The 27,956-nt window shown below is 44.2% G+C and overlaps 1 protein-coding gene across 3 annotated transcripts in view; it reads right to left on the bottom strand.

Annotated features, from left to right (window-relative positions):
• Window positions 1–27,956, bottom strand: part of FGF13 (fibroblast growth factor 13) — a 256,446-nt gene that overhangs the window by 40,470 nt on the left and 188,020 nt on the right. For 2 of the 3 annotated variants that reach the window (XM_026111075.2, XM_026111077.2), the window contains 2 exons: window positions 20,499–20,609; window positions 14,093–14,196 (listed from right to left, as the gene is read on the bottom strand). In XM_026111075.2, the coding sequence (XP_025966860.1) occupies window positions 14,093–14,196; window positions 20,499–20,609 (215 nt within the window). Of the gene's footprint in view, window positions 1–14,092; window positions 14,197–20,498; window positions 20,610–22,603; window positions 23,567–27,956 lie in introns of those variants that run through there. The other variant, XM_026111076.2, reaches the window with a different exon arrangement.

Here is a 27,956-nt window from a genome sequence, read left to right as displayed (position 1 = left end):
CAGTGGTTTATTACTTGACCATAAAAATAAACCATTGGTGGGGACTTGCCAGGCAAGGTCAGAGCCTTGAAACGGGGCTGATGAGTTCTGGATGCAGGAGTTAATGATCCCTGTGACTGTAAATAACAAAAAACTTGGGTTTTCTAACCAGAAATATGATTATTTTACTCTTAATATCCCAATTTACTCAAAAAATGCAGCCTGAAAAATAGCTGATCCTAAGGTCAGCTTTCTCATAAGAGTATCTACTGAACTGGCATGGTAGCTTCTCAGATGTGACAGACTGGAAGAAGTTTTCAAGGAGTTATTGGTATTAGGTGACCACTGGCCTGCATGCACATAACATTTTAAGCAGAATGCTCCACTGATAACAAGCTATAATGAAGCATCATTCACACTCAGTCTTTCAGAGATGGTGCAATTAGCTTTATGGGTATGGTTGCCTCCTTTCTAAGTCACACAGACCAACGTGAGCAGCAGAGTGATACCTGGGTACTAGTGTAAAGCATCAAGGATGGGTTGGAGGAGTTAATAAGAAGAAGCTCTTGAACTGAAATTGAATTCATGCTATGAAGTTAAGACACAGAGATAGCTTTGTGGTGATTTCTACTTGAGAAAAGAAAAGAAAAAAAAGGTAGGCTGCCCTAAATCCAGGTTGAGCCTGAGCCAAAAGTTTTAAATATGGAGACGCTAGGATTTGGAGAAAAGTCCTTAGTTTTGGCCCATCTCTATTTCCATTGTTTTTTTGTTGCTGCTGTTGTTTTTTCAAATCTCAACTCAAGTTTTATTTCAGGTCCCAGTATGTAACAACACAGAGCTCCACAATCCTACTTAAACATTTGGTGTTGTCCACTTAGAGATTTATATGCTATGTAGCAGACAAGCTCCTTATCATTACATTAATAAACTAAATGCTTGTAGCACCAGAACAGTAGAGATGCAGAAACATTATTTCAGAAGTTCTTTTCCCAGGAAGTCAAATTTTATCAGGCTTCCGGGACCTTAAAGATTAGAGAGAAATGAGATTTTCTGCAGCTTTGTGAACCCACTCTTCAGAAAGGTGGAAGGAAAATACATATTTGTTTATTTCTGAAGTAATCAGTACAAAGCCCACGAAACTCCCTTACTCATAAGAGTAATTTTGGCTATTTATGTATTCCCTAGAGAAACAGAAATAGGTCACTTCTTCCCCCAGCTCAAAGTGCTTTGATTTTGGCTTAAGAACTACCTGCCTAGTAAAACTTCACAGGACTCTCTACCAACATAGTATGTACCAACAAAATGCCAAAACAACAGTTAAAGGTTCAAACTCCTCTCTGCATTACAATTGTAACCTTGCTGCAGCTGACACAGTGATGTAGGGCTAGGGAAACGTACAACATGAATGGGGCCAAGGCACAGAAAACTGGCAATTCTAGGTAACTCAAAGTTTCTTTTGAGAATGAGTAAAGATGCTAGGATTTGGCCTTTTTGTAGCAAATAGTCTCCGAGAGCTTAGTCTAATGATGACTTGATTTTATCAACGTTGCTTGACTCAGTAAAGAAAAGAAAAGAAAAGAGAAAGTACAGATTGGATAATTGCTATATCAAAAAGTAAAGGCCACAACTATCACAATTATCTACATTAACTCCAATTGTTTCATAAGAGAAGCAACTGCTGTTTAGAAGACTGTCAGAGCCAGAGGGAAACAAAACAACTCAACAAAGGAAAGCCTGCTATTAAATGAAAGGAAAAAAATCCCTTGTCTTCTCCTACTGTCATTTCAGTGATAATAAAATGAAGGGCTGAAAGTGCTGAGGGTTTGCCGTAGGGTCATTACCAGCCCGGTAGTAAATGAAGGTTCTTTGGATGATTCACATGCGAGCTAGGCTGACTGTACCCATCTTCTTGATTAACAACATGAGATTGGGTTGGTTTCCTTAGTACAAATATTCCCAAGCCACGTACAGATCAATAATTAAAGCCTGGCTACACCCCTTCTCAATTAAAAAAAATCAGGATCTTAAAGGAAATCACTGTCTCACCTCTAAAGATAGCATTGGCTGGGCTTTGCGATAGAGATGGCACATAAGCATATGCTTCTGGTGCTACCAAATCAACGCTGTTTGGGGCTCGGAAGAGGAAGATGCATTATTGGTGCGATAGCTTTGGCTGATGAGGAAGGAATCCCCTCTTCCTGCCACTGCTACCAGACATAATTTTATGAAAAAAAAGGTTATTTATAGCTTAGTTGTAAGAGCTAAAAGTTATTTATGATAAATGCTTGCCATTCTGGTATTGTTCTTATAAGCATAATTAAAGGGAATACAAACTGTTAGTGTAGCATTTAAAGGATACAGGTGTTTTTTGGCTTCTCACTGACGGGAAAGGCAAATGCAAATTTGTGAAACAATTAACTAATGTGGCAGAAATCAATTTGCATAAAGCACTTTGAGGTCTTTTCTATCACAGCTGCAAGAACTTTCCCCCAAAAAAGCTGAAGGAAGTCTGTGCTGAACGCTGCTGCCCCGGGAGCAAGTTCCCAGACTCTCTGTCTGGAATACACATTAAACCTTTGTTTCACACAGAGGCAGCTAAAGCAGAAATTAAAGCCAAGATTTTCAAAAACACATTAGTGAAGTTGACTCCATTTTCATCACGCCCAACGGTGGTAATGCACTTTCAGTCATCCTTGCTCATCCATGACACCAGAAAGGCACTGCCTTTCACAGAAAGGTGTCAGAAGAAAGTATGCTGTACTAAATGGTAAACCTTATCACAATGTTCACGGTGCCATGATAACACCACAGAAAGAGCTGGCTGCTAACATGCCCCAGTATGAAGTACTAAAGATTTTCATACAGCCTGTCAGAAAATTATGAGCCCTTGCCCAAAAGCAAATGTCCAAAAAAGTACAGTCTTTGAAGAGACAAATTATTTGTGTACTATGCAACACCTAGTTCTGCACTTGCTGAACTACTTGTTAGGAAAGCATTAGCATTTCAGCTACTTGACGATTCAAAATGAAGCCACGGACACATGTTCCCAGTCCCAAGAAACGCTCCAAGCCAAGGAGTCACGCGTTGCCCACGACCCTGAACAACTCTCTGCGCATCCAGAACAGGGTCTGTCTCTCCCTCCATCCCAGATGACTGTCCCAGGCCTTGGGACACGATCCTTTTGTGCACTCTGTGTCCAGTAGCCAGGAAAGCAAGGACTTCTTTTAGTCATTAAACTTCACTAGCCTCCTAAATACTTTGTTTATTTTTAATCATATAGAAACTTCACACTGCAAATCAATCGCTGTTCTGTCCAGAGCCTGCAAACTTTACTCAGATAAGTTAGTTTCTACTCTGTCAATGAATCCTGCTTGCTTGAGTAAGGCTTACTTACATGAGAAAGGGTTTGCAATATCAAGCCCATTAACCTCTCAGTTGATTAGGTGAAGGGTAAAGTTCTGCACTTCAAAACATGTCTATTCCACCTATTAGTCTTTCTCTGGCTTTTTGCTCTGTTTCAGATCATTCACTTATTTACTCTGAGCTTATTGTGCCTTCTGTCGGTGTCAATATGGCTCAGCTGACAGCAGATGCTTCTCTAGATTGGAGCACGCTGGTGCGAAATAATGAGAACGGAATGAGAATTGATGTGAACCTTTGCCCAAAACCTGACCTGAAACCTTAACATTTATGAAACCCTGCTTCTTATTTGTGTACCAGCTTCATGAGATATCCTTATTTTAAAAACATGGTAGACTTTTTCAGTTTAGTTGCAAGCTGTGAGTATTGGAAGAGTAAAGAACAGCCCACTCTTTCCAGTACGCTATGCCAATTTTGGTAGAACAATAGGTTTTGTAGTTGTTATTGAAGGAGACATGACCTTACAAAACCTTTGAGGTTTGCCATTCCCAGCCCACTCAAACTTTAAGTCCCACTAACACTTGGGTTCAATAGCAACATTGCTATCTCATAATGGATTTTTTTTTACATCTGAAAATGCTCTGGGGATGGGGATTTAGGGTCTAAACTGACTCCCTCATTAATGGGCATTCCATTGCATCAGTAAGTAAAGGAGAAAACTGCTTTATGAAGAAGACAGCCTCTTGTGCTGTGCTTCTGAAACTAGTTCTCTATGATTTTTAGATACCTCCTGAGGCTTTAAATTAACAGAACTGCACTTCACCAATTATCATTCCTGTTTTGCTTAGTTTCCCAGTGGATTTAACTTTAAAAGACCTGTACCGCTCAACGTTCACTGCTGTTTGGGCAAAATTATGAAAATGAAAAACAATGTGATAGCACCTGTAGCATCCACAGAATGCAAAGTATGAAAGGCCTTATCTGTTCAATTATTTAAGCCATCCAATCTGTTAATAAAAGCTATTATATTGAATTATATCCAAAGGCTTTCTAATCCATTCTAAATTTTGGATTCCTTTGTTAATCCTAGATTGCCTAGGAAAGCAGCTAGGTATAGAAATGTAAGTTCCTTGGTACAATGTTTTATTGAACAGACTTGTCTCCTTTCCCAGACCTAACCCTTTTCAGCTTTTCCATTCAGGACTTCATAGGCCCACCTCCAAGAATTAGCTCATACATAAAAAAAGCTAGTTTCTGAAACAAGGCTGCAAGGAGATAATGTAAATATGACAAGTCACCATGTTTGTCCTGCTTTCTAGGACTCATTCAGGTTTCTTTGACTTCAGTACCGGAAGCCACACCAAGCGGATGGCATTCAGACTCTGTCTGAATTAACAGAGTTGGCTTTGGAAACCCCTTCAGTTGTGCTGCTGTTCCCTAAAGCAACAATAAAGCCCAGAATCCTGGGGATTACAGCTCCTCTTTCTTGCCCACTGACTCCCCATCGGTTTTGCTCAGAAGACTTTTTGAAAGATGCATTTTGACTGACAACACTGCAAACGAAATTTGAACTTTTAGAGTCAAGTTGAATTCTCCATTTTCACACCTCATCACTTGCAATAAAAGTTCTGCCAGGAAAATGCTACTTTCAGTAGGTTTGCAAGGACGTAAACGGCTAGAAAGCAGTAAACATTTCTCGTGTGGTTGCCAAGTCAGAACAGAACTTAACTTGCTTCCTCTTAGCACTGTTGCAACTGCAGAGCTAAATGAAGATAAAAAGACACAAAAATGCGCTTAATAAAGTCACTCCGAATACGCACACATGACAGATCTGTTGAGGAAGCGAGCATGCTTTTGATGGATAGTCATTTTGGGGAACAGAAGTGCACTTTAATTACTTCTAGCCCAGGAGTTCCCAATTTTAGTTTGGCCTAGCACTGCGGGCAATGGCTGAAGCTCCCAGCCCCGCACTGGACCATGCTCACACGGGAACACGCATACGTCCGCCTTCCTCCTTCAGCTTTTCCTACAACCCGCTCTTATCCCAGCCCAGAAAGTAAGCCTCCTCTGCACCAGCGCGGCCTCCGCCAGGGATGCTTTTGGACATTCACTAGCAGAGCATCAAGAGCCTGCTGAAAACTGACCCTCAAAAAAAATATCAACCACCCCCACAGCCAGACTGGCTAGAGAGGGTACATCTTTATAAATCTGTGCTAATAACCAGCCAGGTGCCCCCAGCCACACAGCCCGCCTCCGTTGTTGGCTAGCTGCAGATGCCTACCTGAGAGGACAAGAAAAAGAGAAATTTATCCCAGCATTTGACCAGCACACTTTCCCAGCCCCTGGTGAGCTACGATTCAGGACATTTCAAAGCCAAACATGACGTTGTTGTACTTTGCAGTGTTTTCCTTCCAGGGATTTACCTAAACGATTTTTGACCCCACAAAAACATTGCCCTCCTCAACATCCTATAGCAATGAGTTCCCAGCTTAACATGCTGAGTGGAAAACACTTTCTGCAGATTTAATAAGTGCAATGAATCTTGGCATTGCGGTGCCTTCCTGGGTTTCTTTCTACTAAAGTCCTGGGTGTGATTTCCAGCAAATGTCCTGAAAGGTTACACCTTGGTTTCGGGAGCCCTTGGAGGCTGCCTTTCAGGCTCTGTTTAATTGCTCCAGCATCCTTGTTTAGATGCTCGTTGTCAGTCAAGCGAACCACTGTGTCGACAGGCTGCAGAAGGAGAGCAACGAGGCAGCGGCTCGGCTGAGTCACGGTGCCGAGAGCTGTTCATTAGCTCAACCCACAGCACCCGCGGGAGGGGAGCCCTTTCTGGGGAGGGGAAGGGAAGGGAGACGCGTTTCTAGGAGGAAACTCTACAGAGAGCCAAGCATAGGAAAGAGGCTGAGGTTGCAAAACGGTATTTTCTTTTAATTAAGCCAAATTCTTAGAAACCAAGTAAGTCTGGGAACTTACTGTCTTGCTTGCGATCTTGAGGATATTTCGTACGTATCAGGAAAAAAAAAGCAGCAGTTAAAAAATCTACCTGAATGCTATATAAATATTTTCTTTGCAAACTGCAAAAGAGACTAGCCCTGGCAGGGAGTAGGCACACATATCACTGGCAGGCACCTCCATCACCTGGTCACGAAATGTAGCACCCACAGTAAATTCAGGAGAGTAAAGCTGTGCATATCTCATTGGCTGTGCTGAATCACAGCAGAGTAATCTGCCGTTCGGAGATCTGAATATAAAAGCCGAACTGAACATGCCGGGAACCTGGCAATGCTCTTATTCTCGCACTTTGCAACTCACGCCGTCTGCTCGAGTCCTTATCTGCTTACAACTCTCGCTTGCCAAACGTGCTTTGCAACGTGACGGTGAAGAGCCGTGCGTAGCTGGGAAGTCCTAGAACTCGGTCTTCCCTGTTCGCTGGCTCGGGGCCGGGCTGTGATGCTGGCAGCTTGCTGTGCAGAGCCCCGGTGCCAAGCCAGCAAACTGGGGTCCAGCTCTAAATCCTGCCCAGGCTCTTTCTGTATTATGTCTGTTTGGTGGCACAGTGACCTCAGTGAGAAAAGCAGTGAATCAGAAAATTAAGCCCTATGGGGTATGTCACCATTTCTGAGCTTGCTGAGTTCCAAACTTCTGCTCTAAGCAGCATTTGAAGTCTGAGCTTACAAAGATGTTCAGTCTCTTCACCTCAGGACTTTGACATTGATTAGCAAATGACTAACAGAGATTACATAAATTTTTAGTCTTTTACTTGCTTCACATGTATGTAACTTATCTTGTAGGACATCGTTCTTGCACAAACAGCAATCGCACTGCTGAATTTAACAGCCAGTCTGTTAGGAAACTGTTACACAAGTGTGTAAGTGCAGGGCTGCAAGGACGTGTGCAGTACACGGTCCTGAAGAGTCATTTTCTTATGCTTGCGTTCCTCTTATGAAACCTCATCTTAGGCGGTGCTGAGTATCCTCAGCTCCCACCACCTGCAGTGATGGATGGGTGCACAACAGCACCTCAGCAGATTTCGTATGCCTTGGGGATGACTTGTGAAGATGAACAGCATAATAGCTCCAAGACTTTCAGCTTGCTAAGTCCCTTAATAATCCTGCCATGCATGGGCAAGGCCCTCCTCTTCTCTGTTGGAGGTGTCAGGCAGTCTGTCTTCCAAAACCTGGAATCACACCGATTCCAGCAGACTAGTACCTGAATGAAACAGCACCCATCCCTCCACCTCTGCCACCCAGCAACAGCACATCCTGTTAAAAAAGTCACGCTGCTGGTGACTGCTTCATTTCACCAGGGGCCCTGCAGCAGAGAGCGTCCCACATTGCCGACTGGGGACCAGACAGCCGTGACAGCTCAGTGACAGGCTGCCGGTCCCTCTGCGTGCCATGCCAAGTGGGAGACGCAGATCTGTCTAGAGCATCTTTGTGTGCATCTGTGCTGCATGGGGAAGAGAGGGCGCACCTGCCTCCACGAGCAGCGGGCTCTGTAGTCACCACACGAGGCACCACTCAACTCACAACCATTCCCAAAAGTCATGGCCAGACTCCCTGGTAGTGGAGCTGAGGCTCCAAGCACAGCCGGAGCCGGGTACTGCCTGTGCAGCTAGTGCCAAAGAGACGGTGCTGCAGCCAACAGTCGGGCCAGGGCCCAGGGGGGCCAGAGCAGTCCTCCTCACTGCAAGGGTGTTGCATATTTCTCTAGCTTACAGCAAGGAGTTGCAATGAAAAGAAAAATGCACTGCAGCTGTATCTAAGACCCTACTGTTGAAGAGAATGGACTGTATTAAGGTATAGTCCATACTTGAGCATTTATGGTAAAAAATGATTTATACCGACATGCAAATTTAACTAGATGAAGCTTTGGATTATTTCCCCTATCTCTTGGTTTGTGCTATTTCCCTGAGGTCGAAAAATGCTCTCTGCCAGTAATTCATTATAAATGCCCCAGCCATCCCCATTAGCTACAGCAGGTCTCCACTGCACTGCTCTGTATTAAAATATGCACAAACTTCCCTCCAACTCACCAAAACCAATTTTTGAATCACTCTGAGAATTTAATCACTTTTCACTTCTCTTGGCTATAATCAACGTGCATGCTTCACACGATTTTTACTTTCAGCGCAGGTACCAAACATAGGTATAGGACAATATATTTAACATATAGAGGACAATATTAGCTGAACGATGTGCAAAATAAATTATATATAAAATTGTGCACTGGGTATTATATCAAAGTGCTCCATTAAACCCATGCTAAGTCTCTACTGAAGGCATCAGAGACAAGAAATGGCAAAATTAAGCTGCATGCAGCAGCTCTATTAACTCAAACATATTGAACATCCTGGCATAGCTAACAAAGCAAGCATAAACAATTCTGCGTTAGCCTGCCATGTAGCGTACTTCCTAATACCCATCCTACAAAGGGCTGAATATCCTGAATTTCCATGAGAATCAATGCGCGTTGAAAGGCCCTGGGCAAGATGGATGGTCTGGGCTGTATCAGACCTCCTCAGGACAAAGGGCTACGTGGAGAAAACAGCTCCGTCTGTGACAGCAGGCAGCAGTAGTGCAGCACAGGGGGAGCAGATGGAGAAACTGGTGCTGAGGACCAGACGTTCACACCCCATACACTTCACGGTCTGCTTCAGATGAGCTCTTGTCTCATCCCATCGACGAAGGAGCCACTGGCAGCTTGAAGCCCGTGAGAAGCAGGCTCCCGAGGTGAACTAGAAGGCTGCTTTAGAGACACCTGTGAACATCCCCTGGTGATTAGGGTGTTTTTGGCAGCCCGTGCGTGAGGATGGGAAACAGAAAGTCTAAGAGGAGAACACCTCAAAGTCTCCTTTACACGCACACACTGGTTAGCCTACTCGTTCCGGCTTTGAGAAGTGGTAAGCTAAGCTGCATACGGCACAAGTAAATCAAACGCTTCGGTGAACGTCCCAGAAAAGCACACAAGGTAAGAGGCTAAGCAAGTGTTCTTCACAAGCAGAGTAGAGTAGCAGGACTCCTGCAGCAGGCCAGAAGGATGCTATGAGTAGCACATACTTAATATTACTATTTCTAACACTGTATCCAGGCTAAACGAGCACACCAATACCTGGCTGAAACATTCTATAGGAGAATTACGCACTTCACTGACAATCATAGAATGACTTTAAAAACACTGAGATGATGGTTCACAGAATATACGCGGCTAGTTGTGCTTAGGCTATTTTTTGAAATTTGCTATGTTTCAGGTTATGTTTCAGCCTATGCAGAATTCAATCAATACACTAAATGCTCTTAACCTAGCACATGTATGCATTCCCTTTAATGAACCTCACTTAGCTGCTGTTCTGTATCACTGTGAGCCTCCTCCGTTAAATCACCAGCTCTTTAATGAGAAAGCAGTAGCTCTAAACCTACGTGTCTGACAAAGAGATCCTTAAAATATTTTTTACTGTTTTGTTCAAGAAGGCAAAAGAACACATGGTATCCATAAGCTCTGAAACCTGAAAAACTCTAGTTCAGCTTTTATTGTGATCATTTGCTGAAAGATGTGGTCACCAGGGAAGGAAAAATATGATAAAATAAAAACCTTCTTAAAACACAAAAGGCCTGAACATGATTCACTACATGGTTACGTAAGATGACAGAGCCATAATGCTGCTCAAGTCGTCTTACAGCAGCACGACACTGGTGTAATGGGGGACAACTCAAGCCCTGTGTTTTCAGTTTAAGTGGGTGCCCAAGTGCCAAATAGCAGGAGGAGAGCTATGGCTTCAAACATCTCCTGACAAGCTACCTCCAAATATAATAATAACAATAACAACAACAACGACAGGTACAAGGTACCTCTTAATGGTGGGTTCAGCTTTAGTAGTGCAATTGCACAACTCCCACCAACTTTGGTAGGAAACTGGCCACAGAAAAGTAATTTCAAATGCAGTGCTCTTCTGTGATATGAAGAAGCAATCTCCATCCAGCGGGATCAGGAGGCACCCATCTCTTAGATGGGGATGAGCAGCAATAGCACAGTGAGCTATATGGGATACCACAGCCATTTCCTTTTCTTTGCTGTCCAGCTAACCCCCCAACAGTGTCTGTGTACTTTCATGTCATTGTAAGGACAGGTAATGCATACATATAACAAATATAGATAATTTTATATATGTATATATAGATAATTTTATATATGTATATATCATTTTTTTCTTTTTGCTTTACTGAGTTGCTGCCTTGTCCCAGAGGAGCTTTCATGATCACATTGAAGATCTTATTTTTGCTCTAACTGACAGATGCCAAATTATCTATAAAGTCTGGCAGTCAACTACAGATATCTATTCTCTACAGATTTATTACACATCATTGATCCTCCTGCATCATGGAGCAAATTCACCTCATTCTTCAGTGTAAGTCACTGGATAAAAAGCAAACCATGGGTCAGATACCTGAATCACCATCCTGAGAGACTGCAAGGGAGGAAGGGGCCAGGCCAAGGCCAAAGCTCAACAAGGAACAAAACGGATCCACAAACTCCATTTGCCAGCAATTGTAATGGATTGAAACTAGGACATATTTTCTAGATATGCAAGATACTCAGAACCAACTAAGTCACTTCTGCTGCTGCAGAGTTAAAAAATAAAGACTATATCACAAAGAATAAGACACAAAAAAAATTCACCATAGTCACTGAAAAAGGAACTTTGATTCAGCATTGCAATCTAGTGCAAGATGCATGGAAACAGGACCAGTGCTATGTTAGGCCTAATGTCTATGCTTTCCTGTGTGAGCACAGGGAAGCACTTAGCTGAACCTCCATTTATCCTTCTCTATGCCACACATCTTATTTACCTATTTACCAGTGGGGTAATTGCCATGGATTTAATGGCCTCTTTATCAGGTGCAGTGTTTGGAAGTGTTTCAGGCTGAAAAGTGCTATCCAGTGCAAGGCAGTAGCAGGGGTAAGGAAGAGGGATGGCACATTAGGAGGGTGTTTTTCAAACCATTTGCCAAATGAGTCTGTAACCTTTGGCAATGCAGTCTGAAAGAAATGGCTCTGCACAGACAGAAACACGACTGAAGTATTAGAGTCGCAATAAAACTAAAGGCAAGCGATCCTGACAGAGACCACAATATTCTCTCTCCCTATTATGTTACATCGTCAATGCTAATTTCATTTTTCTCTGGAAATGGTGTATCCATCTGTTATAGTTATCTACAATTAAAGTACATTTCTATTTTTCCCAGGGTTCTTGTTTCAGGAGTTTGATCGTACTTATGGGGCTTTTGCTCCTGATTAGTCCCATGTTGCCATTTGTCTGCTCCTGACAAATCCCATTCAGGAGCAGCTCCCTGGAAGGGGTTGGAGACCCTCAGGGCGAGTAGATGGATGTCATTTCCTTGAGCTGATCTGTTCCCCGGACTCCCTGTTGGCATCTCTTGAACAGGTGAGTGTTCAGTTGGTATAAATCAGCTCAGCTCACTTAGGACTCATTTATATCAACAAGAATCCAGCCCAAAATATAGAGCTTATTTCCCATGTGGGACTGTCAGACTGCATTCATTGCTGAAAGGACCATTATCAGCAAAAGAAGAGCTATACACACTTCAAAAAAAGTGCCAAACTGCCATTCTGGCAGCCTTTTCACATGCTAGGTAAAGCAGCAGGCAGATGCTCCTCACCAACTTGTGTCCATTTGTTGGGCACATCAACAGAGACAGGAGCTAGCTTTTGCCCTAAGACAAGACAGTGCCTCACAGTTATTTTAGAAGACAAAACCGCTAGAACTGAAGGCACTAGCACATAAAACCAGTATTATTGAGAACTTCGGTGGAAGCTCTCTTTGGAAAAAACAATTCTCAGTTAAATGGACACAAATCTGTCTTTGTCAAAACAGTATTTGTTTTGACAATCCTGAAACGAATTCAGGACACACCACCACTCCAAAAGCCTGTCTAGGGTTTGCCAAGCCCATCAGGTTCAGGAAGAATTTAAATATAAGAAAATACAGCTGCCTAATAAAGAAACAAGGGTGAGCGGTCTAACTAAAAGGAAAATAAAGGGATGACACCACTTAGTTTCATAATGGCATGAACTATTAAAGGCACAAATACTAAGGGACTCAGGGAAGACACTATTCACTGGTAACGTATGAGAGTATATAAAGAACTCTCTCTACATTGACACAAATACCAAAAGTTACAATCAAAGTGAATCTCTGAGCTCTGCCAAAGATGCCTAGATATCTATCAAACTAAAAGCTGGACTTGAACAAATTATGGGTTATATTCTTCCACTCTTCCTCACTTAAAGTAACACTAGAAGTGATACATCATTCTCCCAGTGGTCCTCTTTGCTTCAGTGTTAGGTCTCAAACTGAGAAGTTATTACTCAGTTGTAGTCTAAGGGTGGCTGAATCTGCCCCCGCCCCATTTTTGCATCTTTGCAAATACACATCTGACTCTTCCAGAATGCATCTTGCAGCAAAAGAACTGATCTACTCAAGCCTAGCACATTCTCTGCACACAATGATGGCACTTCTCTTCGTTGCACAAATCCTTCTATCCTATCCCAGAGCTTGACTCGAGAGGTAATGTTCATTGAGGACAAAGATGCCGGAATGAGGCCTGGTGCGGCGTGCTTCTGGGGAGTGGGCAGCCAGAAAGGAGCACAGCTAAGGAGGTAAACATAAATGCAACTGTGCAGCCACAAGACCATGACTGCACAGGATCAAGCGGGCTTTGCATGCTATAGCTATACGGTTGCAGCCCTACAAACAGATCTGTGGATTAACGGTACTAAGCAAATAGCTAGAACAAGAAAGAAAAGTGGAATTCAATGTTCTTCACTGAAATTTTACTTTTTCCTAAAGCATATTCAGCTCTAATTTGCTTTTGGTCTTGGAGATACAAGAAGAAAAATATGCAAAGCTGGCTACTTGTCCCAGCTGTCAGGATTGCAAAACAAATGAGAGATTTGAATAAGTTTACTTAATTGTTATCAGTATTAAAGGCACCTTAAGGGATTCATCCTTAGAATAATTTGTAGTAGATAATAAATTACATTTTCCTCTATTTTCCTCCCTGGGAAAAACCTATTAAGACTTTATAATTAAAACTCCTCAACACAGTTTGACTAAATGTTTTTAATTGAAAAATAGTCTATTTTTTAAAATGTCCTTTTTTTTTCATGGAAACAGTGTTTGCTCTCCTGAGAAATGTTACTGAAGATTATTAACAGACGTTCTTCATCAAAACTGCTAAATGAAACATTTCTTTACTTGCTCAGAAACTTGAAGCAATAAGATTTTAGCATCTAATTCCAGTCTTCTTTGAAAATACAGGTCAAAGAAAAAAAATGACTTTCTCTAATCCCTTTTAGTAACAGTAATAGGGACAAGATAGAAAGATATAAAATGCGTTCAGGCACAAAACTGCCCCTTTTCTTAAGTACCCCACACTGATTAGCACGATCATTCCATACCGACTGGGAGAGAGCTTCCTTTCTGTATAGGGTCTTGGGGTTTTTTTGATTTCACGTTTGGTTTGCATCACAGGAACAGCAATTTGATTCCATATATTCATACCCACTCACAATGGCAATACACTAATAAGCTAAAAACAAAAGATCACCACTACACTTGCTGCCAAATCCTATCTCTACAGATTAGAATCAGGTTCCTTAGAACAATAAATTATTAATTTAGTAATTTCTTATAATAATTTCAGTGAGAACAAATCTAAAAATGTTTACTTACTGATGTGTATAGGTATCCTTCACTGTTCATTGCTAGGTACAATTTTGTTTGAACCCCCTGAATCGCCACCACTCGTAAACCCACAGGTATGAGGTTAAACAAAGCTAGGAGAGAAAGGAGATGGAAAGCAAAATTAATCCTTTAAAGTATGAAGATTAGATAGAGTATTAAGCTGTAATTACTAGAACTGAATAAAAAAAAACTATTCATGCAAATATTAATTTCTAAGGGTGCTATAGAACAACACTTTTACTATCTTTGTTTTATATAGCAATTTCTATCGATAGCTCAGAAATTATCTACAGATAGATATATTCAGATATATCTGAACATGGTGAATTGGAGGCACTAAGAGTTGGAATGACTTACCTGCTTCACGAGCAGAATCCAGGGTCTGCTGAGTAGAGCTGAACATATTTAGTTTGTTTTGGGGGTTTTTTGGCTGATAGTAAATGTAAAAATAAAGAAAATCCTAAACCAACCAAACAAGAAGCTTTTCAAGAGGATCAAAAAAATTTTTTTTGCAAGGTCATATTAAATTCAGTAAATGTTCTTTACCAAAAGGAAGGAGCAAAACAAAAGTCGGAAAAATTAAAATGCATCATTAACATCTCAAAATGTTTCAAAACTCATCTCTTTTTTATTTTTGAGAGGGGAATGGATTTGAAAAAACAGGGTTAAATAACTTCAAAATGAAATGAAATGATAGCATATTCTTTAGATCAAGTCCTAAATTTGTGCTTTCAAAATTAAGGTGCTTCAAATGTTCTGCTTGCATTTATGCTTCTATACATGCTGATAAGGGTAGCACATATAAATAGAGAAACCTCTCTTCTAAAAATGAAAATACCGGTTTGTAAACTGGCAAATTAAAAAAAATAAGCAAAGCTCTGCCATAACTTAAACTTGTGGCTATGTCAAAATTGAATACAAGTAATAATCAGCTGAATACAGTACTCTGTTTGATAGGTAGGATTAAAAATAAGTGAGGGGAGTTAAGAAAATTTTCAAGAGCTGTTATCATAACCCTAAGCATCTCCTTCCAGACTGTTGTATAAATGCAGAGTTAGGATGAGGTAATGCTAAACTGACTGTTATTTCCAATGGTTTATTACGTGGCTGTAAAACCCTGGTCTGCTTCAGGCTGAATTTTAGTATTTATGGTCACTGTCCAAAGGCAATTTAAAACTGAGTTATGAATTTGAAATATTTTCCTTATTATTTGCAAAAGTATAAGCTAAGAATTATAATCCCTTATAAATTCCTTTTTCAGCCTGACAAACCCCAAATGGTCATATTTAATTAAAAGAAAATTTGCAGCCTACTAGCATCTAACACAGCTCCTAAATTCTGCAGGGCTGTCAAGAGCGTATCAAAAAAAAGAAAGAGCGGATGTATAAATATCCTACTTCAAGGAAGGCAAGGCCAGAAGCTAACGCTGCAGCTTGGGGACCATGGGATAAATTCTGGTGAAAAGAGGCACAGCACCCCTTATTCCTGCAGAAAAGGGTCTCCTCACTGGAGCAGCCAGCTGGACGCCGGGCTCCCTGTGCTGCCCTGGGTCGGTCTCAGCCTCCCAGCCCTGCGAATCCGGGTGCCACGGGCTTTGCTGCGGGTGAGCGGCTGAAGACCTCTTCCACTGCCCGTGTTTTCCCAGGGCTTTGCTGGCCCAGGCTGCACACCCTGGCCGTGCTGCTCTGAGGCCGTGGCACCTCGAAACGTTACATACCCTCCTCCCTGCTCTCTGCACGATGGTCCTGAACAGCAGAGCTGGCGGAAATGTTCAGCACAAACACGGGCAGGAGATCATAAAACTTCACCTATGTTTTTCTTGCCCCCTCACAGGCACAAGCAAGCACGCAGACACAACCACACGCACGTAAAGCCTCTTCTCAGGCTCATCCAGCATAGAAAGGACTTTCTCATCACTGAAGCAAAACCCTCTACTTCTATCCAGTTTTTGGCAAACGAAACATGGATTTTCAATATGGGAGTTGCTCAGTTACGGACTTCTTACTCTATCAAATGCTTGAGTTAATTTGTGGGAGAAAATATTCTCTGTCTGACTTGGTAAATGCTCCCTTGGAGAGCCAGTCTTTTGCAGTCCAGTCCCAAAAAGCAGCACCTGATCTCCACGCAGGCAGGGCAGCACAATCTAGACCTCGGTATCCAGGCAGAACCTGGAGATCTCTTTTGAAAGGTGCTCTCTTAATGCCATATTTACAGCAGGGCAAGCAATTTGGGTATTTTCAGCACGAGGCTATGTGGATAAGCGCCACTGTAAACAGGGCTGAGAACCTGTCAGTAAATCAGCTGAGGACAAGACAAAGGTGATGGCAGAGAGGAGGACGCAGCTCACAGCCACAAGCCCCAGAGGCTGGTTTTAGTGAGTGATTCGTGGCCATGCTGTGCTTGGGAAAGCGAGCAGAGATGCGAGGCTGAGCAACTTCGGCCAGGCGAGGGCCAAGGACGTGGCTGCGACGGATGCTCAGCTGCTTTCTTGAGCAGCTGAACGCGTTCTCCTGCCAAAAACAGGCACATATATCCTGGCAGCCCCTATGCGCTCTGGTTTGAGGCAACACAAGGCACCTGCATGTCCAGAGCTTGGTTTGACATTGCTGGACTGGCACCTGCCAGGGGTTACAGGCAATCAGAAGTTGCGGAAGGACCATGGGAGAGCAAGCCTGGCTCCGCTGCCTGCTCTGCCTCAGGAGCGAGGGTCTGGCTGTCAGAGACAGGCACGGCCACCCCTTCCTACCACTGGCACAGCCAGACACACAGCAGGCTGCTCCGGTCGCTGCCTCCAAGGAGAGGCCAGCTGGCTGCACCAAAAAAAGAGGACAGTCCCCTTTAGGCATTGCTCCCACTGTCCCCACACAGCAGCAAGTCCACGGGTGAGCAACATCAGCGAGCCTAGAGACCACGAGGCCCCAGCTAGCTCTGCGGGCACTAGCTACACTTCTTCTGGAACAGTCTGCGTAAAGCAGTAACAAGGGCAGCGAGAGTCAGCTCAGCATCGGACAGCTAAACTAGCTCTCATCTGCTTCCTCTCTCCATGCTATGCTACAGCAAAGCCCAGCTTTGGACCAGACTTCCCTTGCACCTCTCTGATGCTTTGCCCAATATCTATAACGCTATGAGGGGCCTGGCCGTGAAGAGTGACTGCTCACAAGGCCCAAACCAGAGCCAGGCAGCCCCTTCTCTGCAAGCACCCAGCGCCACGGACAACGGGTACAACATGCTATCGCATTGACCCTCACGTGGGCAGGTATGACAGAAAGAGAAGCAAAAAAGCCCAAGAAAAAAGAACCATTTGCTTCTATGATCAGTTTGCATTAGCATAAAACAGTACTGAACTATCTGCATCTTAGCCTTTTCCTATTACATTCACAGTGTGTAAAATAAGGACATAATATCCACTGTAATGAAAAACTTGGTGATGCCTAAGGGAGAGATGATCTTTGCTATGGGCGTTGTGCAATACAGGCTGACAGGGAATGAGCTGCAAAATAGAGAGGCAGCCGGCCCCAGTTGGATTTATTAATGTACACATTACTGCAAAGCCTGTGCTGTCCTTGGCTTGGCCACTTGGATCTTCACACACTTTCTACAGGATATAATTTCCTACATATTTATTTTATAAATCTTCAAAATCTCTTTGGCATGCCAAATTTGGGGAATAAATTCTGCCTTGATTTAAAACCTTGCCCTATTTAACACGTCTAATGAGGCAAAATCTGGTTCTGAGCCAGGAAATCCTTTCCATGAGGCACTTCCTCAAATTTCACAGACTCTTGGCTAAAACTGGGGCCTGGTGAATACTACAACTTCTCAGCTTTGTATCAGCTCAATCGTGTTCTAAAATCTCAGCTTTCTTTTAAACTCTTTGCAGTTGTGGATGCAACTTTGGATGGAGGAGCCCTGCGGAAGCAGTGGGTCTGCAGAGCTTGAAATAATTGCTCCCTTGTTGGGAGCCAAAGGGGATCTTCAGGCAAACCTCCTACCCAGCTCTAGGAACCAAACAACTCAGAAGCTGGATTCTGGATGCTGGCACATGCAGGGGAGGCAATGGAAATGAAAGGTTCTCCCTGGAGAGCAGACGGACTATCGCTACGGTTTGCCCCAAGAAATGCAGTTGGGAAGCCCTGGCCCTGTGTTTCCGCTCTGCTGGCCACAGCTGAGGGACTCTGAGTTTGAGGATGCTCCCCTTACTGTTCAGTGGAGTTGTAATCGTCTTGCTGTAATGCTAAACATAAAAATGCTAAATGCTAAAGGAGACAAAAGGGAGCAGCGATGATTTCCTTCAGAGGTGCAAAGGGAGGAGGGAACGGACTGGAGAAAGGGTCCCCTGCCTTCGGAGGGGCTTAGGAGTCCTACGGGCCTATTAAGAAACGTCTCTGCAGAAATCGTGAGAAAGGATTTTAGAGGGCCTGATCTGCTTAATATTCATGTGAGCAAGGCTTTGGAGGAAGCCCATTACACGGATTCTGATCCATAGCATAAATCAGCCTGTCTTATTAATGCTATTTAAAATGTTGCCATTAGGACAAATTCAGGACTGGAGGACATTTAGTTCTATACACTTATCTTACATGAAAGAGGAACATATACAAAAGCATGTGCTTTTTATGATAAAACCTTCTATCTTCTGAAAGCTTAGATACCGCAGCCCAGTTGCAACCATTTCTGGGATATGTCTGTTATATTTAAGTATTCAGCATTTTGGAAGACTGGCTTCCAGCAACAAGAAGTTTATATGATTTGCTTTGTAGCCTGTCAGGTTTGGTAAACTTAAGGGCACAATAGAAGCAAAGTATCTTAGAAATTCTTACAACTGTACGAATGTCAAAAGAACAGATTCCTACAAATTTCATCTTGTTTAGAATATCAGAGCCCCTATTAAAAGAAGCCCAAGCAAAGTATTTGAATAAAACAGTCTCTTGAGAAATAAACTGTAAATCTGGATATGTGCTCTGGTACATTACAAATTTGTAATAATACAATGCATCACTGGAAAAACTAAGGTTTGCCTATTTCTCCTCCTCCTCCTTTTCTGTCTTTTTCTTTTTTTTTTTTTTTTTAAGATAACAAACAGAATTATCCTGAAAAATCTTTACTGTTTTTTTTTTAAATATAAAAACAATTACTTGAAAGAACAGCAACATTTAAGGTCCATAAAGATCATGCTTAGAGCAGGTTTTGTGGAGGCCCAGTCCCACCGAGGAGAACGCCAGTGAAACGGCAGCGTCCGCTCGGCGTTGCACTCCTGCTCTTTGTGCGCCTTCTCCACGGCTGAGACGGGACCTCGCACCAGACCTCAGGCGTCCTTACAGATCCTACATGTGTGCTTTACCTTATATGCCCAGCACCCTCAGCAGCTGCAGAAGAGAGATCTTTTAGCAGTGTAGCTGGATCCCTCATGTCACTCAGAAGTTAACATAGGGATGCAATAAGTAATAAAGAGGGAGCAGGAAAATGATGGGAGCAAGTGATCAGACAAATAAGATATGATAACTTTCTATTACGTTCTAATTCTAGTTCTACCATATTTAAGTGCTCTGTAAAAATGAAATGATGCTTCATCTGCAAACACTTATCAATATGAAAAGAGGGTATTCAAATCAGTGCCTTTCAATAAAGATGTTTGTCAAAAAGAAGGGTGGCTTGTTGATTTTCTGGTTTATTGTCTAAACAGCCAGAAATACCTTCTTAATCTCCTTGCTCCTAACTCCTTCTTCAGAGCAAAAACATAGTTTAAACTAAACTGAACAACTATGTGAAACATACAAATATTTTATTTACACATACCAATTCTAGGCTTTCTCTCTTTTCCTGCTTTCTATTAATTCTGAAAGTTGTAAGAAAACATTTAAAGCTGTTTCACAGAAAAGCCGAGGGAAAACTAGTTGAATGCTAAAGTTGTAATTAAGCTTAGAATTAGCAGAAGGGATAAAAAATAATTGGGAAAGGTGAACTTTAAAATGATGATGAATTCTCAATTTCTGGAATAACACAGCTCTGAATGAGCCCTGTTTAAGAGTGGAGATAGTGTTATTCTATTTCAGGCACTCTGAGTAGGCGAGCAAATTTTCTGTATTGGGAAAAAAAAAATCTAATAAAATCCAAAGGACAGCAATGAACTTCTCTAGATTACCATGGAGATAACATTTGCATTATTTGTCATATGTGCCATCATTACCTTCACTAGTTCATTATTTTCATAAGTGATTTTTATTTGCATTTCTTTCAGACCCAGTAAGTCTGAAAGACTTCTGCACAGTGTGCAAGGTGTTAATGCTGCTTCCGCTCACTCAGTCATCCTAGGACACCAATGTTTAAAGGACCTATATGGAAAGAAGGAGACACCACAATTCACAAACACACCATTTATTCTGATGTCACTTACTATAACTACTGTCCTCCTCTTTTGTTCCATCAATTGTTCCATCTGCTTGCAACTGCAAGTGGTATCCTTGCCTGCTGTATAGCTTTGTTACTATACCTTTAAGCTGAGGCTCTGTAAAAAAACAATAGTGAGATTAATGTGGGAAATTGGGATGTGGCGTTCCAAGCGAGCAGGATGCTAAAACAAACCTCCTGGTTTCTTCTCGAGAATAAGATAGGAAAAAGACCCAAGACAAAAACAGGGCAATCAGCTTTGCAACACTTCTCGTTTAGGCTGAGATCAAATTCATGTCTAGAAAATCAATTGCCAAAATGATTAAATGCCACTTTCTATTGTCATGTAGGTAGCACACTAAAATCTGCTTCCAGTGAATGCGAATGCCAACGGCATGCTGTTTGGCTTCAGGAGCTCAGCCCTATCTCATTTAAGATTAGGGATATGCTGGCAAAGAGCGTATTCTGCCTTTTAAAAAAGGTGTGATTTCTTAAATGGAGAGGAAAAAGAGAACTACTAAGATAGTGCTAACAAGAGCTGTAGTGACAGTTGAGAGCCTAAATATATAGCAGCAAACGTTTATGACGAGAACTGCTGCAGCTCTAATAAACAAACCCCCATTCTTCACCGCTCCAAAGAGTATGGAGCATCCGAAGTGATAAACTACTCAATGAACATATGGAAAATGGAGGGGGGGGCCCCGAAATCCAACAATGTGTGGAACTGCAAAATAAATATTACCATAAGGATTGAGGTAATTACCTCATCAGCTAGAAGAAGAAAGATCAAAACAACACACAGTCTGGATAATTTTTTTCATAATCATCCTCATATCCACAGTTACAAAGTGAAATATCTCAAGTCATTTTAGATCATTCTAGACTGAAAAGTAAATAGCAACAGGACTTGCGGTCATTTAAAGTCTGTCATTTAGAGAAAATATCTAGGTAATGCACCAGGAATAATTACAAAAAAAAAGAGGTCTACTTCCACTGAATCCCAATGACATCTGCATTGTAGCCATTTCACACAATTATGCTTGTCAGGAGATGATGCGTTCTTTGCAGCTCGCTCCAAAGCAAACTAATTCAGAGATAAATGTACTATGAAGATACAATGTGTCGTTTCCAATGCAAACTTCCCATGTCTGGATAAGACTCCTTGTGTTTATAATGAAAGAAATTAGGGGAGGTCTGCTACTATACTTCATTTTAATAGGAGCTGAAGGTGTAAAGCTTACAACAGTTTGCATAACTATATTGCTTCCTATTAGCAACCTTTAATAAGCGTACTGACAGAAAACAAACCCAACCGCCACTCTGGCTTTTTAGTGATAATACATGGCAAAGCTGCTAGCAGATTTGGAGCGAGGTCCCTCTTCTGTGGCTGCTGAGAAACACAGACAGGTTAAGTGGCTAACAGCATCAGTGTCTCAGCACAGCAAAGCAAGAGCAACATTGCCAGAGGGTTTTGCTCCTCCCATGTGCAAAAACTGCTGGGATCAGGGACTGAGCCCTCGTGCCTGATCCTTGGCACTGCTGGCGCGGAGGACCGCGCACGCAGGAGGCTCCTAGGAAGGGACAGAGTGCCGAAGCAAAACTCTGGAAGGCACTAGCAAGAGCAAAAAGCCTCTTCTGCAAACATTACTGGCAAATAATAAAGCAAGGCAGAGTCAGGCTGCAAAGCAAGAAGACAAACCCAGATCCCTAGGCTGCTAAGTTATTGAATATACAGAGAAGGAATATACGACTGGAGGAGGTGTGCATGGGGCAGCTTCCCCTGCTAGCATCTCCCCCACAAATAAATCACGTGTGTTTGTATATGCGTAATGGAGAGACGGACTGAGTTAACGGGACATGGGTGGACACGTGTGTGCAAGTGAGGCAGAAAGCAATGGTGTGTGTTATCCAAATAAAACAGATGAACATGAGTGAGGAAGGGATCAGTACCCACATCTACCAGATTACAAAGCCAGCAGTAGCAATACCTGCATGTTAAAGTGAATTTTACCAGCCCTGAGACCCCAGTCCCCCTTTCCCTACGCCTGATGTGCATCACAGATTGCATTAAATGAACCAAAACCACCCCCTGAACACATAACCCTTGCCAACCTGGTCGCCTTCTTCGCCTTTTCTTGGAGCCAAAGAGTTTGACCCTGGAAAACACGTTCAATTTGTTCTTGTCGCAGCTTCCCTTGCTCTTGCTGGGGCTGTTGACACACTTGCAGGCATTGGACTTCTCCCGCTCCCTGGCTTGTCTCTTCTGGCGGATCAGGGAGCTGGCGATGGCTGCGGCCATGGCCGCCACGGCCCCGACGGCTCAGGCGCGCGGGGTCTGCTCGCCGGCCGCGGGCACCGCAGCCAGCATCGCGACCCCGCGCCTGCTGCCGACCGGCTCAGGAGCGATGCAGGCACCGGTGCGATGCTCGCACGGGAGCCCCAGCTCGGGATGCAACAGTTTAGCTCGCACGCTTCGGTCGGCTGAGAATCTCCCCTTTTGATTTTCTGATGCTTTGTTATTCCTCCCAACTTCTGCAAGGGGAAAGTTTGCAGGCAGAGACAAATGCTTTGAAGGAGATCGAGCAGCTCACTTGCAAGGCATCCCTCCGAGCTTCTCCAGATGCGCTATTCGCGTGCAGGCACAGCACATCCACTTGGTGCAAGATCATCGCATCTTTGCCTGGCCCCGGTTTCTCCAGTGAACTTTTCTCCCCCCGCCACCCTCTCCATCCGGAGCCCAGCAAACACCTGTGAGCCTCCAGTAGCGTCTGTCCTGTTGCAAGGGCTTTCTGGATCCTTTTTTCTCTTTTCCCTTAAGCAGACATCCAAAGTAATCGGCGACAGAGATGCAGGGAGGGCGTGCTGGCACCCGGAGCCTCGGCTGCCTGCTTCTCCACGCCCCGGGAAGCCTTTTCCCCTCGGATCCTTACAGGTGTTGCTGGCAGCACAGCCTCCTCCCTGAGGACACGCTCAGCTTTTGCATTGCAACACTCGCAAGCCCTCGGTAAACAGCGAGAGCTCCCCTGACGCCTCGCTGCCAGCAGCACCAGCGCCGGCACTGCAGCAGCAGTCGTCTTCAGGCAGCGAATGCACGCACGCACCGGCTCGCGAGCACCCCGGGAGCTCTGCGCTGGCTACAGAAACGAGGCGACGCAGCAAGCCCCTTATCACCACCCTCCCCTCCCTTCCTCCTCCTCCTCCTCCTCCTCCCTCAGTGCAAGGCAGAGCAGGAGACCTGCCGGGTAGCTCTTTGTGCGGGGAGGCGCGGGAGAGACCCCGGGAGCAGGGCAAAGGCAGGCAGGGGACAGAGCCGCCCCGGCTGCCCGGGGGTCCCCGCTGGCACCAGAGCTGCCTCCTGCGGAGGCGCAGACACCCAAACAGACGTGACTGCGATGAGCAAACACGCAGCACCGAGGTTTCAGCGGAGCCAGGACACCTGGCCGGGCGGCAGGACAGCAGCACAGGGAGGCAGACTGGGGGCAGGGGGACACATGCTCAGCCCCTGCTTTTGCCCCAGCCTTGCAGGAAGGTCCTCCCCCTTCTGCTTCATCAATTCACTGGATGCTTTCTGCCTCTCTCTCCTTCCCCCCCCCCCCCACCTGCTCTAAGATCCAGTTTTCTAGTAGAGACTAGAAAACCCATTTCCTTGCAATTTCCTCGTTCTCCCTCTTTGCCTCCCTGTTCCTCAGTCCCCAGGCCATGCTCTCACACCAGCAGGGTTTATTTGCCCCCGGCCAGCAGGGCAAAGCCAGGGTGCCAGGCACGGGCTAGCCAGGGCTGGGGAGACAGGCTGTGGGAGTGAACAGGGGACCCAGGGCCAGCAGCGGTGCCAGGAGTGCAGGAGCCACGCAGGGGAAGGGACAGCAGCAGGGGGACGGGAGCGGGGGGTGGGCGGCTCTGCTGCTCCAGTTGGGGCTGGGAATGGTGTCAGGTTATACCCCCTTCTTGGGGATGGCAGAGCCTCGCGCCAGAAATGGGAACCACACAGCAGTCAGGCCCCAGGGTGGTGGATGCAGAACCTGCCCACGTCCACGTCCCAGCACGCAGGAGGTCTTTCGAGTTCCCTCGTAACTCTGCCACTGCTCTTCAGCATGCTGTCAGTGGCTGGAGCCTCTCATAAGCCCAATTCAAATCAGAAATGAGACAGACACGTGTAACCCTGAGGGCAAACAACTATTCAACTATCCAAACAGTTTATCCTGGAGGCAGAGGGTACTCGCAAGCGCTTGAGGACATTGCAGCAGGGTAGTATATCCTGTGAGCTGGCTCCTTGCTGTAGCTGAGCTCAGAAGGGACGCGGAGGTAACAAGCTATCGGCCAGCTGAGCCTGGGAGCTAAGTGTCCTCGGCACCCATGTTCACCAGGTCCAACCCCAGGGCTTCCCCCGGGCTCTCCGGATGGGACCTGAAGAGGCAGAGCCCTCCGACACACGTGGTTCAGTGTCACAGCGCACAGTTTCAGGTGTGCTCAGAAGTACGTCCCGTTGACGGCCATTCCCCAGCCTGCCTGCGGGGCGAGATGGGCTCCCGTGGGCAGCACTGCAGGGGAAGCACCCAAGCAGGGAGAGACGGGGTCCCACGGGCAGCACTGCAGGCAAAGCATCTTAGGGAGAGCTCCCCAGCGGGACTGTGGGAGCATCGCTCTCTCTCCACAGCAGGCATTTTATGGAGAGCACTTCTGCCTCAGTCAGGTGTACCCACGTGCCTTCTTCACATCTCAGCCTCTGCCAGGCTTTGCAGTCTACCTGCCTCTTCTTCCTCTTACACGTGCCCATGGAAAAGCCACGTGTCCTCTCCTCCCTCCTTGGGCTACACGCTACTGGAACAGGCATGCACAGAGAGGACCATGTCACCCCTTTTCTTTGCTTCAAAAAGCTGAATTAAAGTGCAGTTCACTGTGCCTCTGCAACCATTACACACAGTCACAGGATTAGAAACAGCTCACAACGGGTCCTCATGTTTCCTCCACCCGGAACTTCTGCCCCGGTAAAATATGCCACATACCTAGGCCTTTCCAACAGAAATGCCCATAAGGTACAAACTTTGAAGACAATGTCCGACTGAAATCACAACATGTGCCATCATGGCCTGAGACCTTGACTGTTGATAGAGTATATCAAATCAACAGTCCCACATACCCATCCACAATGCCTTTTTTCTGTAAGATGCATGTGTATACATACATACCTATACTTTTCTTCATTTTTATCAGGCACTTCATGGTGTCCAAATATTTGTATTAAATAAACACTCCTAATTTCTTATTTAAGCTAAACAGTAGGGTAAAAATAACTGTAATTCACAAGTTCCACCACTACCCTCATCTGCTGGTTCACATAAGACACGTGAAATCCAACCCAAGAGACAGCCAGTTGGATGTTATCAGTAATAACTCATCCTGCTCAACTCACCAATAATGGACTATGAATTTTGCCATCTCTCCACTTCCAGTACAGTCACAAGACTGATTTTTCTGAGGCTTACCCATTATTCTATAAAAATTTTCAGTTTGGAATGCACTATTTGATCTTCAGACCAAAGCAGAGCTACCTCTTTGTGATCCATCCTATATATCACATGATATTTCATTTCCAGAACAGATAACCAGAACTCAGAATCCAGCCTGCCTTGAAAAACCTGGGGAAAAGCAGTATATAAAAACAGTATTTATGATTTCTTTACACCAGCATTCTAGTCTGCTTGCTTAAAATCCATAAAGAAAATTCATTTGCATAAATGTTCCTTGACAGATAACTAAAGAGAGGAATAAAAATAGCATATATGCATAATCAGATTTAAGTTTCAAAAAACAGTCATCCAGATTTTTTGCATGATCAACCTCTCCATCTATTGGTACTCCTACAAACATGCCTTCATTTGCTATAAATGGCTTACGAAAATGCAGATCTTATTGGGAAAACGCCTTTGGTACAAGACCAGTCTTTGGACTGCTTCAATTTTACAGATATAAAAAACCTGAAGAACAGCTTTATTTTCTTTGAACAGCAAGAGTTGTTCACTCCCCTCCATGCTAAAAAGGTAAAATAAAATAAAATAGCATTCCAAACCACTTTCTGAATGTAGAAGGCAACCAGAAATGCCTTGAACATACGTCCTCTTTCCTTTTGTGTGATTATTGTAATTGAGCAGACTTAAAGCTAAAGAGTAAAACTTCAGCCCCATCTCCGTCAAGAATTAAGCATCTCTTAAGAAATCAGGATGGGACAGATCTGTAGGACTGTGAACCTGGTACAGCTACTGTCAGAGACAGGGCAGTGTCCTGACCTGGAGCTGGGATCTGACCCAGCAGCAACTCCACTATTTTCAAGTAGACAAAGATCTCACCCATTAAAACATACTGGAGCCTTCAGAACTTGCCTAGTTTAGGTAAAAGTAAAGGCTGAAATTTCAATGTCCCAAACCAGGATCGGCTCTCAGACTAATATAGGACATGGTTTTCAACCAAAACATGCATGCTGCCCGGCTCCTACAAAAGCATCAAAACACTACCATTGGCCCAAAGCGCAGGTTGAGTACCATTGGCCATTTTTAGCAAATTAGAGGAAACGTTTCATCTCCTTGAATCATTTGTGCTGTGGCAGGTCCCAGAGTGCTGCTGTTTTCCATCAGTTTGAATCTATCCCAAGTGCCTGTGGGCAGTACTGTCATGAAACGAACTCTAAGCTTTGACGAGGCACAGAAGCTTCGTAGTGCGCGTGCGGGTGCCCGCTGCAGCCAGTGTGCTGCCCGCAAACAGGGGAACTTCCTCCACCCAACTGATCACTTATCCTATCTCGGCACATGAATGTCAACAGATGTGATCAAGTGTAAAGTGGCATATTGATGTAGCGTTGCTGTCAGAGAAAGAAATGCGTGGAGGAGAGACAGCACTTTCTAGCTGCTTGTTAAAGTGAACCGGTGATTGGCACATGAGTCTACCATGCCACTCGCTCAGGGACCCAGCCTCCTCTCTGCCTTGTAGAAGCATTAATGATCATGTTCCCATAAAGCAGCAGCTCACTGCCAACACCTTGGGTCAAAATATCCCACCCTCAGACTAAACTGCATGTTCAATTATTTCCTCTTCCCCTATAGGTAAGCAGCAAAAATGAACTAGAGATTTATAGTAGGTCCTATATAAACAGGTAGAGGCTGGGTAAAACATGCACTGAATGAAAACAGAGACCAGAAGAAAAATCACAAGCCCACTCCACACCTCAACTCAGTGCAACACAACCCCCAAACCATCCCTCTACATTTACAAGGCTGAAGCTGCGTCTGTGTGACAACAAAATTTCAGCCTGGCATGGGGTGTCAGGCTCTCGTGATGTCTTGAGTAACGTACCACTGCTGTTACAGAATAAGCAGAATGAAGAAAGCTTCAGAGTCAAACCCAGGGACTATTTCTACTGCCGATACTCCCAACGAGTAGAGAACTATTTTCTGAAAAGTGCCACCAAAATCAC

The sequence above is a fragment of the Dromaius novaehollandiae genome, chromosome 11 (genome assembly GCF_036370855.1).
Source record: "Dromaius novaehollandiae isolate bDroNov1 chromosome 11, bDroNov1.hap1, whole genome shotgun sequence".
NCBI classification, from domain to species: domain Eukaryota; kingdom Metazoa; phylum Chordata; class Aves; order Casuariiformes; family Dromaiidae; genus Dromaius; species Dromaius novaehollandiae.
Note: the sequence above shows the minus strand (reverse complement) of the source record. Positions and strands in the feature narration are given on the sequence as shown.